General features: G+C 39.7%; 1 protein-coding gene and 1 pseudogene across 1 annotated transcript in view; both read right to left on the bottom strand.

Annotated features, from left to right (window-relative positions):
• Positions 1-1,007, bottom strand: part of LOC104997805 — a 2,012-nt pseudogene extending 1,005 nt beyond the window's left edge.
• CD96 (CD96 molecule) overlaps positions 1-18,393 on the bottom strand; it is a 95,792-nt gene that overhangs the window by 10,757 nt on the left and 66,642 nt on the right. Inside the window, exons 9-10 of the mRNA XM_010852725.1 lie at positions 7,257-7,334; positions 6,665-6,736 (exon numbers count right to left, since the gene is read on the bottom strand). Of these exons, the coding sequence (XP_010851027.1) occupies positions 6,665-6,736; positions 7,257-7,334 (150 nt within the window). The remainder of the gene's footprint in view (positions 1-6,664; positions 6,737-7,256; positions 7,335-18,393) is intronic.

Genomic DNA, 18,393 nt, shown 5'->3' with positions numbered 1-18,393 from the left:
AGTTTCAGCTTTAGCATCATTCCTTCCAAAGAAATCCCAGGGCTGATCTCCTTCAGAATGGACTGGTTGGATCTCCTTGCAGTCCAAGGGACTTTCAAGAGACTTCTCCAACACCACACTTCAAAAGCATCAATTCTTTGGTGCTCAGCCTTCTTCACAGTCCAACTCTCACATCCATACATGACCACAGGAAAAACCATAGCCTTGACTAGACGAACCTTTGTTGGCAAAGTAAGGTCTCTGCTTTTGAATATGCTATCTAGGTTGGTCATAACTTTCCTTCCAAGGAGTAAGCGTCTTTTAATTTCATGGCTGCAGTCACCATCTGTAGTGATTTTGGAGCCCAGAAAAATAAAGTCTGACACTGTTTCTACTGTTTCCCCATCTACTTCCCATGAAGTGGTGAGACCGGATGCCATGATCTTCGTTTTCTGAATGTTGAGCTTTAAGCCAACTTTTTCACTCTCCACTTTTACTTTCATCAAGAGGCTTTTGAGTTCCTCTTCACTTTCTGCCATAAAGGTGGTGTCATCTGCATATCTGAGGTTATTGATATTTCTCCCAGCAATCTGAGTTTCTCAAATAAATTTTTATATCCTTCCTTCAGCATAGCATCAGTTTCTTCCACAGTTCTTTTAAATTTAGCTTTTGATAAAATAAACATTATTTGACAAGGAGACTACGTTACTTAGCATACCATTTTACCATAAAAGGGTACTTCTTTTCTATAGTAAAAACAAGATCAACTTTGATAGTATTGTCTTTTTCCTGAGTTGCAATAACATTTTTTGACATTCATCTGTAACCAGCTTACAGTTCTCAATAATATTATGACATGTTAGGCATCTTTCCTTTTGCAGGAAGATCTATTTTGTGTCATATTAAAGCCCAAGATTATCTGGTTTGGCAGACCCTCTTCTGACAACATCACAGATAATTTCTGTTACTCTTTTGGGGTTCTTGAGGCAACGTGAACTTCTCTAAAATTCTGGCATAATTTTTATATGTACAGACTTTCTACTGGGTAACCAATCTTCCTTAAGACATTCTGACTTCTGCCCTTATTTTTGTCCTTAGAGCAAAGGCATAGGGTGGCAAGCAATAGCCACAGAATCAAGGCTATGACATAGAGACCTCACTGATCTTGGTCTTCTGCCCTATCTTTTTCTTCAAGGTACTGGGTCAGCATCACCCCTTCCATCAGATGCAGTGGGCACCAGCTACTTACTGTCCACTCTTGCCATGATCACTTAATCTATAAATGGGACCCTTATGCTCTTCCTGACCACAAAACAAACATGATACTCACAAGCTTTGGAAGTGTGGGGCTTGTGTACTAACAGTGTAGAAATCCATGGAATCCCCATGGTATTTTAACAAAGGAGAGAATTTTAAATCAGAGGAATAAATCTATAATTTGAGGCTGACTTAATGAGGAATTAGGTGACAGAACGGGAGCAGAACAGTGTTTTAGAGAAGAGAAAATGGAAAGAGATGTGACCTGAGGCATGTAAGATTTTTAGAATTTGAGGGTAAGAATGGTGAGTTTATTACTCAAAGAGTCAGCATCCTGACCAACAGGGAACAGAGGGGCTGAAGAGATCCTGGTGCAGCCTGCGATAGGACCTAGCATTGTTGTAGGTCCTGGCTTTGCTGGGTCCCTCCCATTGATCCTCAGCTCCTTAGTTCCAGCTTTTATATCACACTCTGCCTATAAAAAGTAGAGGGGTTCTCATGAAATTATTACCAGGAGTCTGAGGAGAAATAGCCAGGACCAGGGGCAGGATAAGCAGTACAATTGTAAGAGTTAAGAAGAGCTATGGCTAATTCATGTTGATGTTTGGCAGAACTAACACAATTCTGTAAAACAATTATATTTCTATTTACAAATAAATTTAAAATAAAAAGAGTTAAGAAGAGTATGTAAAATTTGAAGAATAAGGATGCCAGGTTCAAAGAACAGAATGAAGACCTCATGTGAGAGCAATAAGAGGTATCCTGAGGCTTGTGTGTGTATGTGCGCATGCATAAATAAACTTGATGATTTGATGATGGGTAAATTGGAGTGTTTAAGGACCCATGGAGACTCATATCATTTTTCTGCTTGTCTGAGACAGACTGATTTCAGAGTGGCTTCAGGCTCCACTGGGACAGATGGATGACTGGAAAACCCAGGGGGAAAAAAAAAGTAAGCTTCAATTTTCTGCTCCATGGCCTGATCACCTGAGTGTCAGGATGAAAATATGTCCCAGGACATTATTAAGGTCATACACTTCGGGTATTTAGAAGGTCAGTTTTGGTATCCCCATTTCATAGATGGTTACACTAAAATATGCATTCCTCTTCTAGACTGCAGGAACTGGGATAAAGATTCTAACATTCTTGATTTCCAGTTTAGACCTCTTCAAGTTAATAAATAACAAAATAACAACAAAAGAATATATTAAAACAAGTATGAGATTAGTGTAAATGCAATGTGCTCAGAATCTTCTAGTGGCATTTAATATATATGAACTATACAAAGTGTATGTATAAGCAAATATCTCATAGAATGTGTTCACAAAGAGCAAGGGCCCTAGAAACACTGCTAGTGGGTTTATTTCACTAGAAATCGATCCATTATCATTCTTTTTCTGCCTCTGAGCATTTCATAAATCAATTGAAATAAACATATTGAAAGAAAAAATTCCCATTACCAATGCCTGCCACGAATCTTGCCAAATGCATCATCTAGTATTAGATGTCATATTACAGTCCAATCCAAGGAGTAAAAACATGTTTCAAAAACAGTTTGGGAGTGAGCAATCAATATTAACTTGTTGGACCCTAATGTGTTTTTGTGAATGATTATAAATACCGCAACTCGCTGCAGGGAATTTTTTCTCTAAGCTTATAGATGAAAAATGGCAACCAGTTAACAAGATCTTCTTGCATAAGTAAGAAGGCAGTTTTCCCTGCCAGGAAAAAATTGTTTGCTGGGTTTTAGAGTCCCTTCCTAGAGTTCACAATTTCTAAGGCTATTTTTATGATAAGAATGATAAAGAGATGTCTAAGGATAAATGAAGTTTTCAAGTGGGGAAGGAGAGAAACTGTGAAGGATTACAATAGTTTATTTCATTATGAACTCTATTAAAAAGAATAAAAATATTCCTGTGTAAATTAGGAAGCACTTTCAAATAAGACCCTTTCAATTTTCTAGTTTCTAGGGCAAAAAGTACCTTGGGTGGTCTCTGTACTGTATACTGTTGTGATGCACTGGATGAAGAGGATTTTAGTATGGGCACAGATGCTAATGTAATAATTTAAATAAAGCAATAAGTGAAAAATTCAAAACCTCCAATTAAGCAGATCATTTCTTCTCACTGTAGTACATACTGGCTATTGTTTTGTTTGGCTTCATAATATTCATTGAGTTGTTATCTCATCCTATTCCACATTCTCTTATTATTGAACATATTTTTCCTTAATAATTCTCCAACTCATACACAGATTTTGGAATTATATAAATAACATTATAAATGTTTACTCCCTCTCCTATCTTTTGTATGTCCATTCAAAAGCAAACATTGTCTGAATATTGTCTACATATTTTAAATTTTTATCAAATATTAAATCTAAGCCATATACTATTTGGTTATATTAATACTTGTTTTAAACCTAAATAGTATCACACTAAGCGAAGTAAGCTAGGCAGAGAAAGACAAACATCATATTATAATACTTTTATGTGGAATTAAAAGAATGATACAAATGAACTTATTTACAAAACAGAAATAGACTCACAGACATAGAAACTTATGGTTACCAAAGGGGAGGACAGGGAAGGGGTAAATTAGATTGGGATTAAAATACACATTACTATATATAAAATAGATAATCAACAAAGGACCTACTGTATAGCAGAGGAAACTATACTCAATATTTTGTAATAACCTACAGTGAGAGAGAATGTAAAAAAAGAACATATATTTATGTATATGTATAACTGAATCACTTTGCTGTACACTTGAACCTAACACAACATTGTGAATCAACTACATTTCAAAACAAATTGAAAAAAAACTTTTTAAATTTAAAAAATAAATTTTACTTGAATTTATCATTCCATATATTGTCACTTGGCATTTACTTTTTTGATTCAACATAGTGCTAATAGAATTCATTCACGCTGCCATATGTGACTGACATTCACTCATTTTTCATTGTTGCATAGTATTTTATGATTATATTACAACTTACTTATCTACACTCCTAACTATAGATTATTTACAGTTTTATTTTTTGTTGTTATTATAAGCAGTGTTCCCCTCACCAACATTTGTATACAAATCTCCTGGACACATGTAATAGTTTATTTTTGGGGGAGGGTATTTATATAGGAGTGGGCTTCCCTGGTTAAGAATCTGCCTGCAGTGCAGCAGACGTGGGTTCCATCCCTAGGTCAGGAAGATTCCCTGGAGAAGGGAATGGCTACCCACTCTAGGATTCCTGCCTGGAGAATCCCATGGACACAGGAGCCTGGTGGGCTATGGTACATGGGGCTGAAACATGACTGAGTGACTAATACTTGAAGTAGAAGTGTTGGATTGTCTGGTATAAAACTCTTTAGCTATAAAAAATAATGCCTAAGTAGTGGAAAGAGATGGTAATAATTAATACTCTCACCAGCAACATATAACAAATTTCATTGATCTGCATCCTATACAACTCTCGGCAATTTTAGACTTGTTCATTTTTGCAAATTGGTTATGTATAAAATAACTTTCTGACTTTAGTCTTCACTGGCATGTCCTGATTGTTAGAAAGGCTTAGAATCTCTAAATGTTTTCTGGCTACTTAGATGTTGCCTTCTGTGATGTACCTATTTGCTCATTTCCTACTGCTTTTTGTCTTTTAAAAAACTGCTTTGTAGACGTTCTTTATATATTCTTGATTTAAAGTTTTGATCCTTTGTCAACTATATATTTTTGATCCTTTTTCAAACATGTGGCAAATATCTTCTCCCAGATTATAGCTTGCCTTTTTAAAAACTTTCTTGAAGGAGTCGTAAGGAAAAGAATTTTCTTAATTTAATTTTTCAGTCATTTTTATGTCTAGTGTCTCTTCTTTCCTCTGCCCTTCCCTAGCCCGAAGCTGGGAAGGAAATCACCCTGATTTTATTACATGTTTTAATATTTGGCTTTTTGACATAAATATTTTAAACTATATGGAGTTTATTTTTGTGTAATGTACATGGTGGGGGTACATTTTAATGTGTTTTTCTTATTAAAAAAATCAGCATTCCTGGGTCCACTTGCTGAATGATGTCTGCACAGCACTCTGGACACCACCTTTGACATACATCACGGTCATGCTGCCTGTGATCTCTTTGTGTGCTTTTTCTCCTCTCCTGTGTGGTCTCTCTCTTCCTTTCCATTCTTGTATTTGGGTACTATGTTCACAGGTGTCTGTTATATTATCAACATATTTGTTGAGAGATATATATTACATTCAATTACAGAGGGTCATGCCTAGACTAATGATGAAAGTATCATGAACTGAAGATTATGATTAACCTAAATTTGTGAACCTGAGCTCCATCGAGCTCAAGCTCAGTCACTCAGTCGTGTCCGATGCATTGTGATCCCATGGACTATAGCATGCCAGGCTCCTGTCCATTGACTTTTCCAGGCAAGAAGACTGGAGTGGGTTGCCATTTCCTACTCCAGGGGATCTTCCCAACACAGGGGTCAAACTTGTGTCTCTTTCATCTCCTGTATCAGCAGGCAGATTCTTTGCCACTGAGCCACCTGGGAAGCCTGAAGTCCATAAAAAAGATAAATAAATAATGCTCAAAGATAAATATTATATAGGTTCCTTTTTCCTCTTTGATTTATTTCCTAAGGACAAGTTCCCATCAGTGAGATGACTGAGTCAGTGGGTATAAAAGATGTTTGGAGGTTTTCAATGTATAATTTAAATGCTTTTAAAAAGGCACACGCACATTTACTCTGTGGCAAAGCGCCCAGGAATTAAATTCGGAGTCCTGAACCTGTGGTACCCAGGGGCTTCACTTCTCTTTGCTTCAGCCACATCCTTTGCCACTTAAGACCACACTCATCTTCGTCTTGACCACTAACAGGCAGTGTATTTCCTTTTTAGACCCTGTCAATACCTGCTAAGGCAGCATCAACAGACCCCGCTGCTACTTGGTCACATGGCAAGTAACAAACTATTTTTGTGCTTCACACTGAGCTTCTTTTTTTTCCTTTTTCTAGTGATATGCACATTCTAGAGAGTTCTCTTTTCCCCCAGATCTACTCATAGTTTGCTTTTTCATCTCCACTTTATTCAGATGTCACTTTGCTCAGGAGGGCCTTCCAAGACCACCTTAACTAGAAGGGCACTGCCCCCTCGCTCTTGGTTCTCGCTGTCTCCCTTCTCTGCTTCGTTTTCTCCATATCACTTTTCATTATTTGTCTGTCTCTCATCCACCCGATTGTGGAACTTAGACCTGTTTTGCTTACAGATATCCCAAGCATCCACAACAATGCTTTAAACATGGTCGATGCCCTGTAAACATTTGTTAATGTGATCATAAACAAAGCACACAGTAGTTGTTCAGTATATGTATTGGATAAATGAGTGAGGCCCGGAGGACTCCAGGGACTCACATTTCACTCACAGTGTTTGGCGTCTTTCCCACTGGAAGTCCAGGAGTAGTTGAAGCCTCGGGTAGGCACATCGGAATTACTGGCTTAAAGACAAAAATTTCACAATTCTATTCTCTAATAACGTTGTAATTTAATTTTACTTTGATGTGCTGAATTTTTAGTCTGTATGACTTCAGGGAAATCTGAAATTGAAAATAATGCTTCCTGACACAGAGAACGCTAGCTGGCTTGTGTTAAGCTAAAGTCTGTAGTTTATGTTTAATGCCCAAAGAAAGCAGAGATTTTCTTTTTTTTTTCTCTTCTTGTCACCAACTCAGATCACCGGGAGTACTCTCAAGATTACTTTAATATTACTCTTAAAATCCCATGACAAATGACAGGTACAATGGAATAGCAAATCACCAATCCATATTTTTAAGATTATAGTAATTGTCACATCAATATATAGTCACTGGATTACAATTTCCCACAGAGTAACTCAAAAGCAAAATATCAACATAAAATGAAAAATGCAGTTTTCCCCCAAACCTCAATATTATAGCTGCAATAAAATCTGTGGTTGTATTGTCTCTTTGGAGTCACATGAGGAGTCTTGCTACTCACTTTGAACACTTGGAGGGATGACGTTTGAAGTTGATGTGCTCACATCTACATGGGCTGTTGATGATGGAGTTCGATAACCTATTTTGAAAACAAAATTTCCAAACTGTCATAGGAATTTACTTTCATATGTTTAAATGTGCCACTATACTTAAAAAAGGTGACATGTAGAACATGGAGTATTGGATTTAGAAAGAATCTTGCTGCTGCTGCTGCTGCTAAGTCGCTTCAGTCGTGTCCGACTCTGTGCGACCCCATAGATGGCAGCCCACCAGGCTCCCCCGTCCCTGGGATTCTCCAGGCAAGAACACTGGAGTGGGTTGCCATTTCCTTCTCCAATGTATGAAAGTGAAAAGTGAAAGGGAAGTCGCTCAGTTGTGTCTGACTCTAGTGACCCCATGGACTGCAGCCCACCAGGCTCCTCCGTCCATGGGATTTTCGAGGCAAGAATACTGGAGTGGGGTTCCATTGCCTTCTCCAATGTATGAAAGTGAAAAGTGAAAGGGAAGTCGCTCAGTTGTGTCTGACTCTAGTGACCCCATGGACTGCAGCCCACCAGGCTCCTCCGTCCATGGGATTTTCCAGGCAAGAGTACTGGAGTGGGGTGCCACTAAATCTTAGTGCACACATAGTCTGATGGCTTCATTTTATAAATTATAGAGTCCAAAAGTTCTATGCTTGTGGTTGCACACCCAATGCTCAATATTATTTATTTTATATTAACCCAGTTCTCCTTAGTACAAGTGTATTACATTCATACTTTCAAAATATTTTATTTTAGTGTCTACTATGTGCAAGATGATTCACATGCAGTTGGAACAATGAAGACAAGATCTTCACCCTTATGGAACTTATCTTGTAGTGAATTTTCACAATTATATATAATTTTTTCACATATGAAATATGGTTTCACATTTACTTCAATTCTTGGCTTTCTAAATCATCTTAATCTTCATAAGCCATAATTTCCCATTTTTCCTCCTTCTTCCCTTCCCCCCAAAATGAAAGACTAATTCATTTTCATTTGAAAATACCTCTAGAGATAAAGCAAGGTAGATTGAAATACAAAAATACTCAACTATAGCCACTGAAACATGTTATGTCTCTTGGGAAGACAAATGTTTAATAGATTTTATTTCTATGTATTTCTCCTTTGCTCCAAAACATATTCATGGAGGCTTACATAAATATGCAAATACAAGAAGATAAAAGAAGTCGATAGAAAGGGAAAATAAGGGTAGGAAAAATAAAGTTAGATAAAGAATGTTGAGTGTTGTTAAAACCTAGCTGGGGATATTACATAATGTATTTCTTGATGTAATATTCTCTTAGATATGGACTGCACATTTGGTCAGAATGTTCTAGTAACAATGTTAAGAAATAAAGAGCATTTGTTATACCACTGATGAACATTATAAGATAAAAAACAATCAATTTTAAAGAAAACAACTGCTATTCTTTTTATTATGATTAGAAAGAATTTTCTCCCCAGTTTCTATAAAAAGGGTACTGTAAAATGTGTACAATATTCTCAATATCTTTACAGTATGGCAGCCAATATATTCTTTCACCCTCAAGCTTTAATTAGTAGTGAATAGCCTGGCAACTTCCCAGATATCTCAGTTCCTGGAAAGGGCATGCCTTAAATAGAAAACAAGGGTAATTGAATCTCTGAAAGAAGTATATATAAGATAAATAAATAAATTGGCATCATGGCTCGTGTGTGTGTGTGTGTGTGTGTGTGTGTGTGTGAAGTCACTTCAGTCATGTCCAACTCTATGCAACTTATGGACTGTAGCCTGCCAGGCTCCTCGGTCTATGGGATTCTCCAAGTAAGAATACTGGAGTGGGTTGCCATATCCTTCTCCAGGGAATCTTCCTGACCCAGGAATTGAACCCGCTTCTCCTATGTCTCCTACATTGGCAGGTGATTTCTTTACCATTAGCACCAGTTGTAGGTCACATAAGAGATGATCAACAAGCATCATTTTGCAACACAGCCTACCAATGAACACCAAAGACATACTACACCCCAGCTCCATGAATCAGTCAGACATGTTAGATGCTGTTTCAGATGATGCTATTTGAGGAAAAAAATGTGCAGCCAGCATCAGGATGGGCAGAAAAAAAGTCTTTTAAAGACAGGATACACACAGTTTCATTTATTCAACAAATACTTAGCGAGTTCCCACTGTGTACTAGCATTGAGGATAAAGTGCAGAAAAAGAGAATTTTTGCCCCTGCCCTCACGGAACATATAATTTAGTGAGAAAAAAGGTCATTGTGGCAGATTACTGGTTGATCACCAGACCCAGTTCTCTTCTTTCAGGCACAGAGAAACTACACTTCCCAGCCTCCTGTGCAGTTCGATGTGGTGGCCATGTATCAAGTCCCAGGCAATAGACTGTGAGTAAGAGTGATGGCTGTTGCTTCAAGGCTTGTCATATAAAAACATCCCACACACGATCCTACATGATCTTTCTTCATGAGCTATCCAGATATTATGATGCAGAGTGATTTGGAAGTCAGCATCACATGTAACAAAGCTGGAAGCCTGGGGTGTCAAATAACTGTGGAGCAGAGCACTCAGCTACTAGCTTGGCCTTATATTGACTCTGTTAGGATAAATAAATTTATATCAAGTATAAATGAAGAAATGCAATTTTGGAATTTGTTGTTATTGCAGGTTGTTTCCTTTCCCTCATAAAGAGTGAAAAAGAACTGCAGTATAAGATGGGAAGTACTCTGGTGGAAAAAATACACAGTGCTGTGAGATTCCAGAGGAGGAACGCATAACCAAGGCATGGAACTCAGGGAAGATTTTCTGGAAGAAGTGACTTAACAACTAGGCTTGAAGACTGACAAGAATTAGCAAGACACAGAGAAAGAGAGCAATCAAGGAGCAGAATGCTCCAAGCAGTGTGAGACAACTGAAGTCTGGTGAGAATATTGAAGGCACTCTGTGAGCAGTAAAGAGATGAGGATGAAGTAAGAAGTTACATCCTTAAAATTCCACAGAGGAATACTGTCCAGCTGGTCCTTACAAGATGCCATGCCCCAGGGTAAGTGGAAGGTGGCCTGGACTCTAGGGTGAAGGCTATAGGGAAGAAAAGAAGTGGGAAAGTTTCAAGTGTGGGCCCGACAGGGTTGGTACATAGCTGAATGTAGGAAATAAATAAAAGAGAGAAGTCAGAATAACTCCCAGTTTTCCAGCTTGGGCAGGTGTTTGGATCAAGGTGTCGTTATCTGAGCAAATAAACAGGAAAAATAACCTTGGAAGGCCCGGAGGTACAAAAATGAAATAAAATTTGGACAGATTGCTTTTGACTGCATATGAGATATCATCTTCCAGCAGAGGGCTGGTCATGTGAGTCTGAATCTTAGGAGTGAAATTAGGTTGCAAATGAATATTTGTGAGACATCAGTGTGTAGACAGTAATTGGAGTAACTGAGAGCTCCAAGGAGGATGGGTCCTGGGAGAAGACAGAGCCTAGGATGGAATGATGGGGAAAACTTTCATGTAACATACTGGCAGGAGAAAGGGAGATTGAGAAGGAGGATCCAGGGAGGCTGCAAGAAAGTCAGGGGCTACATTATTAGAGAAGCCAAGGTGACGGAGGATTTCCAAAAGCAGGGCCAGTCAGCCCAACTCAGCAAATATTTGTGAGGGAAGACTATGTGCCAGATGTTGGGTCAATGCAGTCAAATGCTGCCAAGAAAACAGATTTCCATCTGGCTCCTAACTGCTAGGAAGCCATTGCATTAGACACATGATACTGCATCCAGAGTCTACGAGACAGTTTTGCAAATCATTTGGAGATTTGTAGCTTAGCTATTAAAAGCATCAATTCCAGAACCAGATAACATGAACTGAAGCCTGCCTTAGTTCGAAGTTAGATGTGTGATCTTGGTAGAATCTACTGACCTTTCTCTCTTTCTCAAATTCCTCACATGTAAAATAACAGTACTTTTCTATAGGGTGAGTGTATAAAGTACTTAGAAGAATGCCTGGCATGAGGTAAGGGCTAAAAAGTAATCTTAGAAGCTATACAACAGCTCATCTGCAGTTTAGCTCAGGTGTTGAAAACACAAGCATATCGTAACAATAGATGACTTGAATCTCCTGATGAGTTCTACCATTGCTCCCATTTCCCCAGTCCTTCTAGAAGGGGGCTGATGTGAGGTAACCAATCCTTCCTTCCCTAGGCTGGCCCAAGTCAAGAACTACATTCCAAAAGGCTGTACCAGAAAACGGCTACCTGTCCGGGGAGAAGAGAACGGCAGCCTACTGGGCACTAGTTCTATGATTGGAGCAGTCATTTCTCCTGGCAGAGTCACCTGCAACTCTCCTCTTTCACCTCACTGAGCCCCTAGTGGTTTCACATACCTGTGAAGTCATTGTAATGTCTACCTCATTGCCTTCCACCACTCATCAAGTGATAGGAAAAAAACACACCAAAAGACTGCTTACAGGATACATGAAGTATTTGCAGAGTAAGCTCAGATTGTCTCAAACTGAGTATTGGGATCACATTTCTGGACACATAGGGAATTGAGCACTGGCATTCACCCATTGGCTAATCCTGACAAGGTTGCTGGGGAGGTCAGTCACTTTACTCCCCAAGAGCTTTCTGCTGACTGTGCTCCACCGCGCCCTCTAGTGGACTTATCAGGAAGTCTCTGCATGAGGAGCAGCTGTGCGTCTCCTCCACAACTTGTTCAGTCACCTGAGTTGTGTGCGAATCTGTAACCTCACGGATGGCAGCACGTCAGGCTTTCCTGTCCATCACCAACTTCCAGGGCTTACTCAAAGTCATGTCCATCGACTCGGTGATTCCATCCAACCATCTCATCCTCTGTCGTCCCCTTCTCCTCCCGCCTTCGATTATTTCCAGCATCAGGGTCTTTTCAAATGAGTCAGCTCTTCGCATCAGGTGGCCAGAGTATTAGAGTTTCAGCTTCAGCATCAGTCCTTCCAATGAATAGTCAGGGTTCATTTCCTTTAGGACTGACTGGTTTGAACTCCTTGCAGTCCATGGGACTCTCAAGAGTCTTCTCCAACACCACAGTTCAAAACCATCGATTTTTCAGCACTCAGCTTTCTTTATGGTCCAACTCTCATATCCATACATGACTACTGTAAAACCATAGCTCTGACTATGCAGGATTTTGTAGGCAAAGTGATGTCTCCACTTTTTAATATGCTGTCTAGGTTTGTCACAGCTTTTCTTCCAAGGAGCGTCTTTTAATTTCATGGCTCCACAACTGGTTCATTATGATTTTATGAACCTATGGATCAAAGAGTGAATTTGAATTTCTCTCTCATCAAGATGGCTTTATCTTTGTCCTCTTTGCAGTAATTTCTTCAGTTATCTATTTTTAAAATTTTGCGTGATTATGTGTTTTCCTTGGTGGCTCAGTGATAAAGAATCTGCCTGCCAATGCAGGAGACCCAGGTTTAGGGAAGAGCCACTAGAGAAGGAAATGACAACCCACTTCAGTATTCTTGCCTGGGAAATCCCATGGGCAGAGGAGCCTGGCGCGCTACAGTCCATAGCGTCACAAAAAGTCAGATGCAACTTAGCAACAGACTTTTTTTTTTCATAACCATACAAAACAAGGTAAAAAATAGAGAGAAGTAAATAACTAGCTATAAGTAATCATTGGCTACTGTGGGATACTGAAAGATATGATGTGCTTCTGCTCCTCCTAATTACTATAGGAAGAAAAGGTAAAAGAGGAAATGGGGAGGGGAAAGGAAAAACAAGAAAGATATCCATGTTTTAGACAATTCTCAGAAGGATGAGAAAAGAGTGATCCCTTTACTCTGGGACTCTGTTCCTTGCATGGGAAAACACACGGCTTTCATTGTCAGTCAGCAGTCTCTTATCTCCCCTCCCATGGACCAGCATCTTTTATTCATTCATTTATCCACTCTTCCTCCCTCCCTCTTTCTTTCCCTCTCATTCTGAGAGCTGACCTTCACAGTATTCACCAAGTGACTTAGTAAGTGAAGGCAGAAAGAAATGGCTTAAACATTGGTGATACGGTCATAACAATGGTAATGACAATGAAGAAAAAGAATGAGGAAGCAATAATCAGAGAACTTTGTATTTTTTTTGTGAGAGCTTCCCTTGTGGCTTAGCTGGTAAAGAATCCAACTGCAATGTGGGAGACCTGGATTTGATCCCTGGATTGGGAAGATCCCCTGGAGAAAGGAAAGGCTACCCACTCCAGTATTCTGGCCTGGAGAATTCCATGGACTGCATAGTCCATGGGGTCGCAAAGAGTCCGACACGACTGAGCGACTTTCACTTCTTTTTCACCACCATCACCTAGAAATCTCAGGCTAATAAGCAACTGCCAGCCATCTCTGAAAATACTTCTTACTTAGAATGAACAGACATTTTCTGATTGCCCACACTGGGTGCTGGCACTGATTGGTAACATATGATTTAATTCTGGCAGGAGTCACTGGGTATGATAACTGGAAATTTCATTTGTATTAAAACGACTGATTAAATGTTCTTTTCTGGAGGTCAAAAAATAATGTGACATAAATCCTTGCTTACTGCAGATTTACTGCAGGGGAAGAATTCATTCAACTCCATCTAACAAGTGTTGTTCGTGGACCACTGAAAAGAGGAACACTGCCAAGGCATGCATGCTGCCTTGATCCTCGCTTCACTGTGTCTCTTGCCTGGTTTAGAGAACAGCTCTATGCGTCCTGTCATGAGCAGGCCTGTGGAGTTTGTTGAGGGCTGAATACATGCCGATAAGCTTCTGGGAACAAAAATATCAATGGCACCTATCACTTTCTTAAAGGGGCCCAGATCATTTCAGTCTTACTCATCTCCAGCTGAATTTTGTTCTGATCTTGGCCTAAGGGTCTGTATCAAATTGCATGGGTTATGGAAAGAGTGACCCCTTTACTCTAGGAAGTCAGACTCATGCAGAAGTCAGAGCTGAAGCCATCCAGAGATGGCTTTACACAACAGTTCAAGATTAAGGCCCCTTGGCATTACATGACCCAACTTCAACAATCTCAGCATTGGTATCTCTTTCCATTTCCTGTCCATGTTCTTTCATTTATTCACCCAGAATTTGGGAGCCTCTGTCTTCCAGGCATTTTGCTCAGCACTGGGGACACAGTTATCAGTTTCTCTGGAGTTTAGGTTCACAGAGGATATGGCTATTAACCAGAGACACACAGAAATCGATCCAAATATGAAAACACTGAAGGAGGGAAGGCCTAGTCAGCGTCTCAGGAAGGCTGCCCTAGGGATGTAGAGGGAGAATGGATACAGGGGAAGGGCTGTGGGAGCTTTCAGGCCAAGGACACAGCGAGTGCAGAGGCCCTGCGATGGCCTCATGTACAGTGGTTTAGTAACAGCAATGGGTGGTACCGGTCTGTTCCAGGGCTGGGCCTTTGCAAGCCCTCAGTGTTTGTTCTGTGTGTCGAACTGAACTGAGTGTCGTCACCATGCACACTTGTGGCCTCAGCATCAGTAGGACAGTGATCAAACTGTAGCACATTGGTGGTGGCCAGCATTGCTTGTTTCTCAGTTGCTTTATTTTAATTCTGTTTCTGAAAGCAATCGCTTCCTAGAGCCTGACCTGGAGATTCTGTAACTTTAAGGGGACATGTGTATCTGACAATCTCTTGACATCAAGTAGAGCGTTTTAAAAGACTTGTCTTCATACTCCGTTCAGTCAAGTCTTTATAAAAGATTCGTATTATATAGTCTGGCATGTAAATAAGTCATACTTGCTTTTTGTCATTTCTGTTTCAAGGTTATGTTTGCATTCACAACATGGCAAATCCTTTTCAGCATTCAATAGTTGGCCTTATATTATGACATACTTTGTAGGCAAGTAATACAGCAAGTATTACCCCATGATAGACAGTTATTTGCTTTGTTTAGATAGCTAGATATTGTTTGCTGGCTGTTTATTTCTTCTTCAGTTTGAATATTTACTGTTATTTAGCCTTGTACATGTCCAGAGAAACATAACCATGAGCCTTGGTTTCTAGGAAAGAAGAAGGGGTTTAGAAGAAAACATCGCTTTATAGAAAATGTCTTGCTATATTAATTCATGAACTGCCATGAGGTTAGATGAGATTTGAAACTTTTTGAAGCCCATTTCTATTAAAACTTAAAATGTTTTTTCACTGAGGTTAAAAATTACCCTTTATGTTATCACTAGAAATTCAATTAAGTCGGAAGTCAACTCCAGTCAGTTCTGAGTTGAATGTAGGAGACAGAACATGTTCTGTAAGAGCCAATTTGGTTGGCTCTTTGTGACATTAGAAAGCAAAACCCAGCCTCTTAACCTGGACTCTAACCATCTTCCCAGTGACTGTCCCTCTCACTGCCAGAGAGGGAAGGGCAGGGAAATGCTAGAGGCCTTACGGTGATTAATTTGGGAAAAGTCTGAAATATTTTCCAAACAATTTAAATTAATTATTTAACATGGATGACTGTGTGCCACATAAAAGACAGGTGAGCAGTTGTGATGTGAGGTAAGTGGAGGATAAAGGATACAATGACAATGATCACAACAAAAGGAATTGATTTGGTCATTGCTTTCTTCTTCAGGGAATTAAAAAATACAAGGTGCTGATTTATTTTAAGATTAATTTTGCTTACTGGACTCTTCCTATCATCACAGCATCCTTCTTGGCCTGGAATGTGTAAAGCCTTAGCTTTAGACTTGCTCTTTATGCATTTTCACATTTCATACTCTTAATAACTATGTGATAATATGACTTCGTTTTTTAATATAAGGAAACAGTATTAGAGAAGCGAAATAACTTTCCCTGGGTTACAGAGCTAGTAGGTGGCAGAGATAAGAATTGAATCCAAGCCTGTCTGATACCAAAGATCACATTCCTTCCTTTCTGGTGGCTTTATAGTGCAGAGATCCTTGTTGCAGCTCACGTTACCAGAACCAGGGCTTAGTCATGGACGTGTTTGGTCATGGTCCCTAACACACAACCACCCAGAACGGAAACCTTTATAGCCTCGGCTTCTCTCCTCTCTCCCATCATCACTTCTTAGTTTCCTGTCATGAGACTACTCAGTGTTCAGGTCCTGACCAGGTCCTTTTTCCTTTAGAGAGCCTTCTTCTTCCCTTTCTAAAACCCTTCCTTTGTTAATCACTTTCTCCTTCACGCTTTAGAAAATACCCTTAACTCCTTCTCCCCCAAGGCTTTATTGAGTTACCGATACTTACTGATGACCATGTATTATCATTGTTCTAGGTGATGGAGATTTATCAGAGACAAATCAGACCCCAAAATCCAGTCCTCATGGGATTTACTTTCTTGTGGGGAAAAGTCAGACAAGTAAATTATACAAGATGTGAAAAGACAGTCAGGAGAAAAATAAAACAGGGAAAGAGGACAGGAAGTGAGAGAGAAGGTACTGCAGTTTGAAATGAGTTGGTCGTGGAAAGCCACATCGAGAAGGTGACATTTGAACAAAGACTGGGAGAAGATGGTGTGTAAGCCATGCAGATTTTCAGGGGAAGAATTTCTAGGCAGAGGAAACAGGTGAGAAGACCTTATGTGGGAGTGACTAGGGCATGTTGGAGGGACAGCAAGGGGGCCGAACTTGGTGAAGTACAGTGAGTGAGGGGGAAAGCAGAGAAGTGAGAATATAATAAACATGTGACCTTTCAGGCCAACTTTACAGATATCTGCCTTTTCTCACGCCCACTTCCCTCCTTCACTCGTGAGAACATGATCTTGGTGATCTTCACTGACATCCAAATCTATCTCACACACAATTCTAGATTTTTTTTTTTTTAATTAAAACATAATCACACACTTTAGACAAAAACAGACTGGTTAATTAATCAACCACTCTATTTCCTACCCTGGGTTCCTATCATGTTCCCAAAGGGATTTACCATTGTTGTTGTTTAGTTGTTAAGTTGTGTCTGAATTTTTTGCGACTCCATGGACTGTAGCCCGCCAGGCTACACTGTCCATGGGATTTCCCAGGCAAGAAGACTGGAGTTGGTTGCCATTTCCTTCTCCAGGTGATCTTCCAGACCCAGGGATCTAAACCTCATCTCCTGCTTTGCAGGTCGATTCTTTATCACTGAGCCACCTGGCAAGCCCTCAAAGAGATTTAAGGGAACTAATAATAAAATGTAACATTTTGATGCTATGAACCAGGTACTTTAATTGTTTTCCATGCCAAGTTTCCTCTGTTGCTTTTGGTAACCCACTGAGAAAGGCACTACCCATGCTAACACTCTTCCTTTTCTTCTTTGTCTCTCTTTCCCCATTTCCTTCAAGCATCCTCACCATGGCCATGCTTTTCAGAATTCTGTTTATTACTTGTCAATCCATCACACTGTGGCCAAGAACTACAGCTTTCTGTGGACCATCTCAGTAGTAAATCATAACCTCATCATGCTTGCTTCATTTTCACTGAATTTATTGTACTTACTCATTCTTTAATTTTTAAATAAAATTATATATACTTAATGTGTACACTCTGTGTATAAGTTAAATAAGCAGGGTGACAATATACAGCCTTGATGTATTCCTTTTCCTATTTGGAACCAGTCTGTTGTTCCATGTCCAGTTCTAACTGTTGCTTTCTGACCTACATATAGGTTTCTCAAGAGGCAGGTCAGGTGGTCTGGTATTCCCATCTCTTGAAGAATTTTCCACAGTTTATTGTGATCCACACAGTCAAAGGCTTTGGCATAGTCAATAAAGCAGAAATAGATGCTTTTCTGGAACTCTCGTGCTTTTTCGATGATCCAGCGGATGTTGGCAATTTGATCTCTGGTTCCTCTGCCTTTTCTAAAACCAGCTTGAACATCTGGAAGTTCACAGTTCACGTATTGCTGAAGCCTGGCTTGGAGAATTTTGAGCATTGCTTTACTAGCGTGTGAGATGAGTGCATTTGTGCGGTAATTTGAGCATTCCTTGGCATTGCCTTTCTTTGGGATTGGAATGAAAACTGTCCTTTTCCAGTCCTGTGGCCACTGCTGAGTTTTCCATATTTGCTGGCATATTGAGTGCAGCACTTTCACAGCATCATCTTTCAGGATTTGAAATAGCTCAACTGGAATTCCATCACCTCCACTAGCTTTGTTTGTAGTGATGCTTTCTAAG

This window comes from Bison bison, unplaced genomic scaffold (assembly GCF_000754665.1).
Source record: "Bison bison bison isolate TAMUID 2011002044 unplaced genomic scaffold, Bison_UMD1.0 scf7180017864314, whole genome shotgun sequence".
NCBI lineage: Eukaryota > Metazoa > Chordata > Mammalia > Artiodactyla > Bovidae > Bison > Bison bison.
Note: the sequence above shows the minus strand (reverse complement) of the source record. Positions and strands in the feature narration are given on the sequence as shown.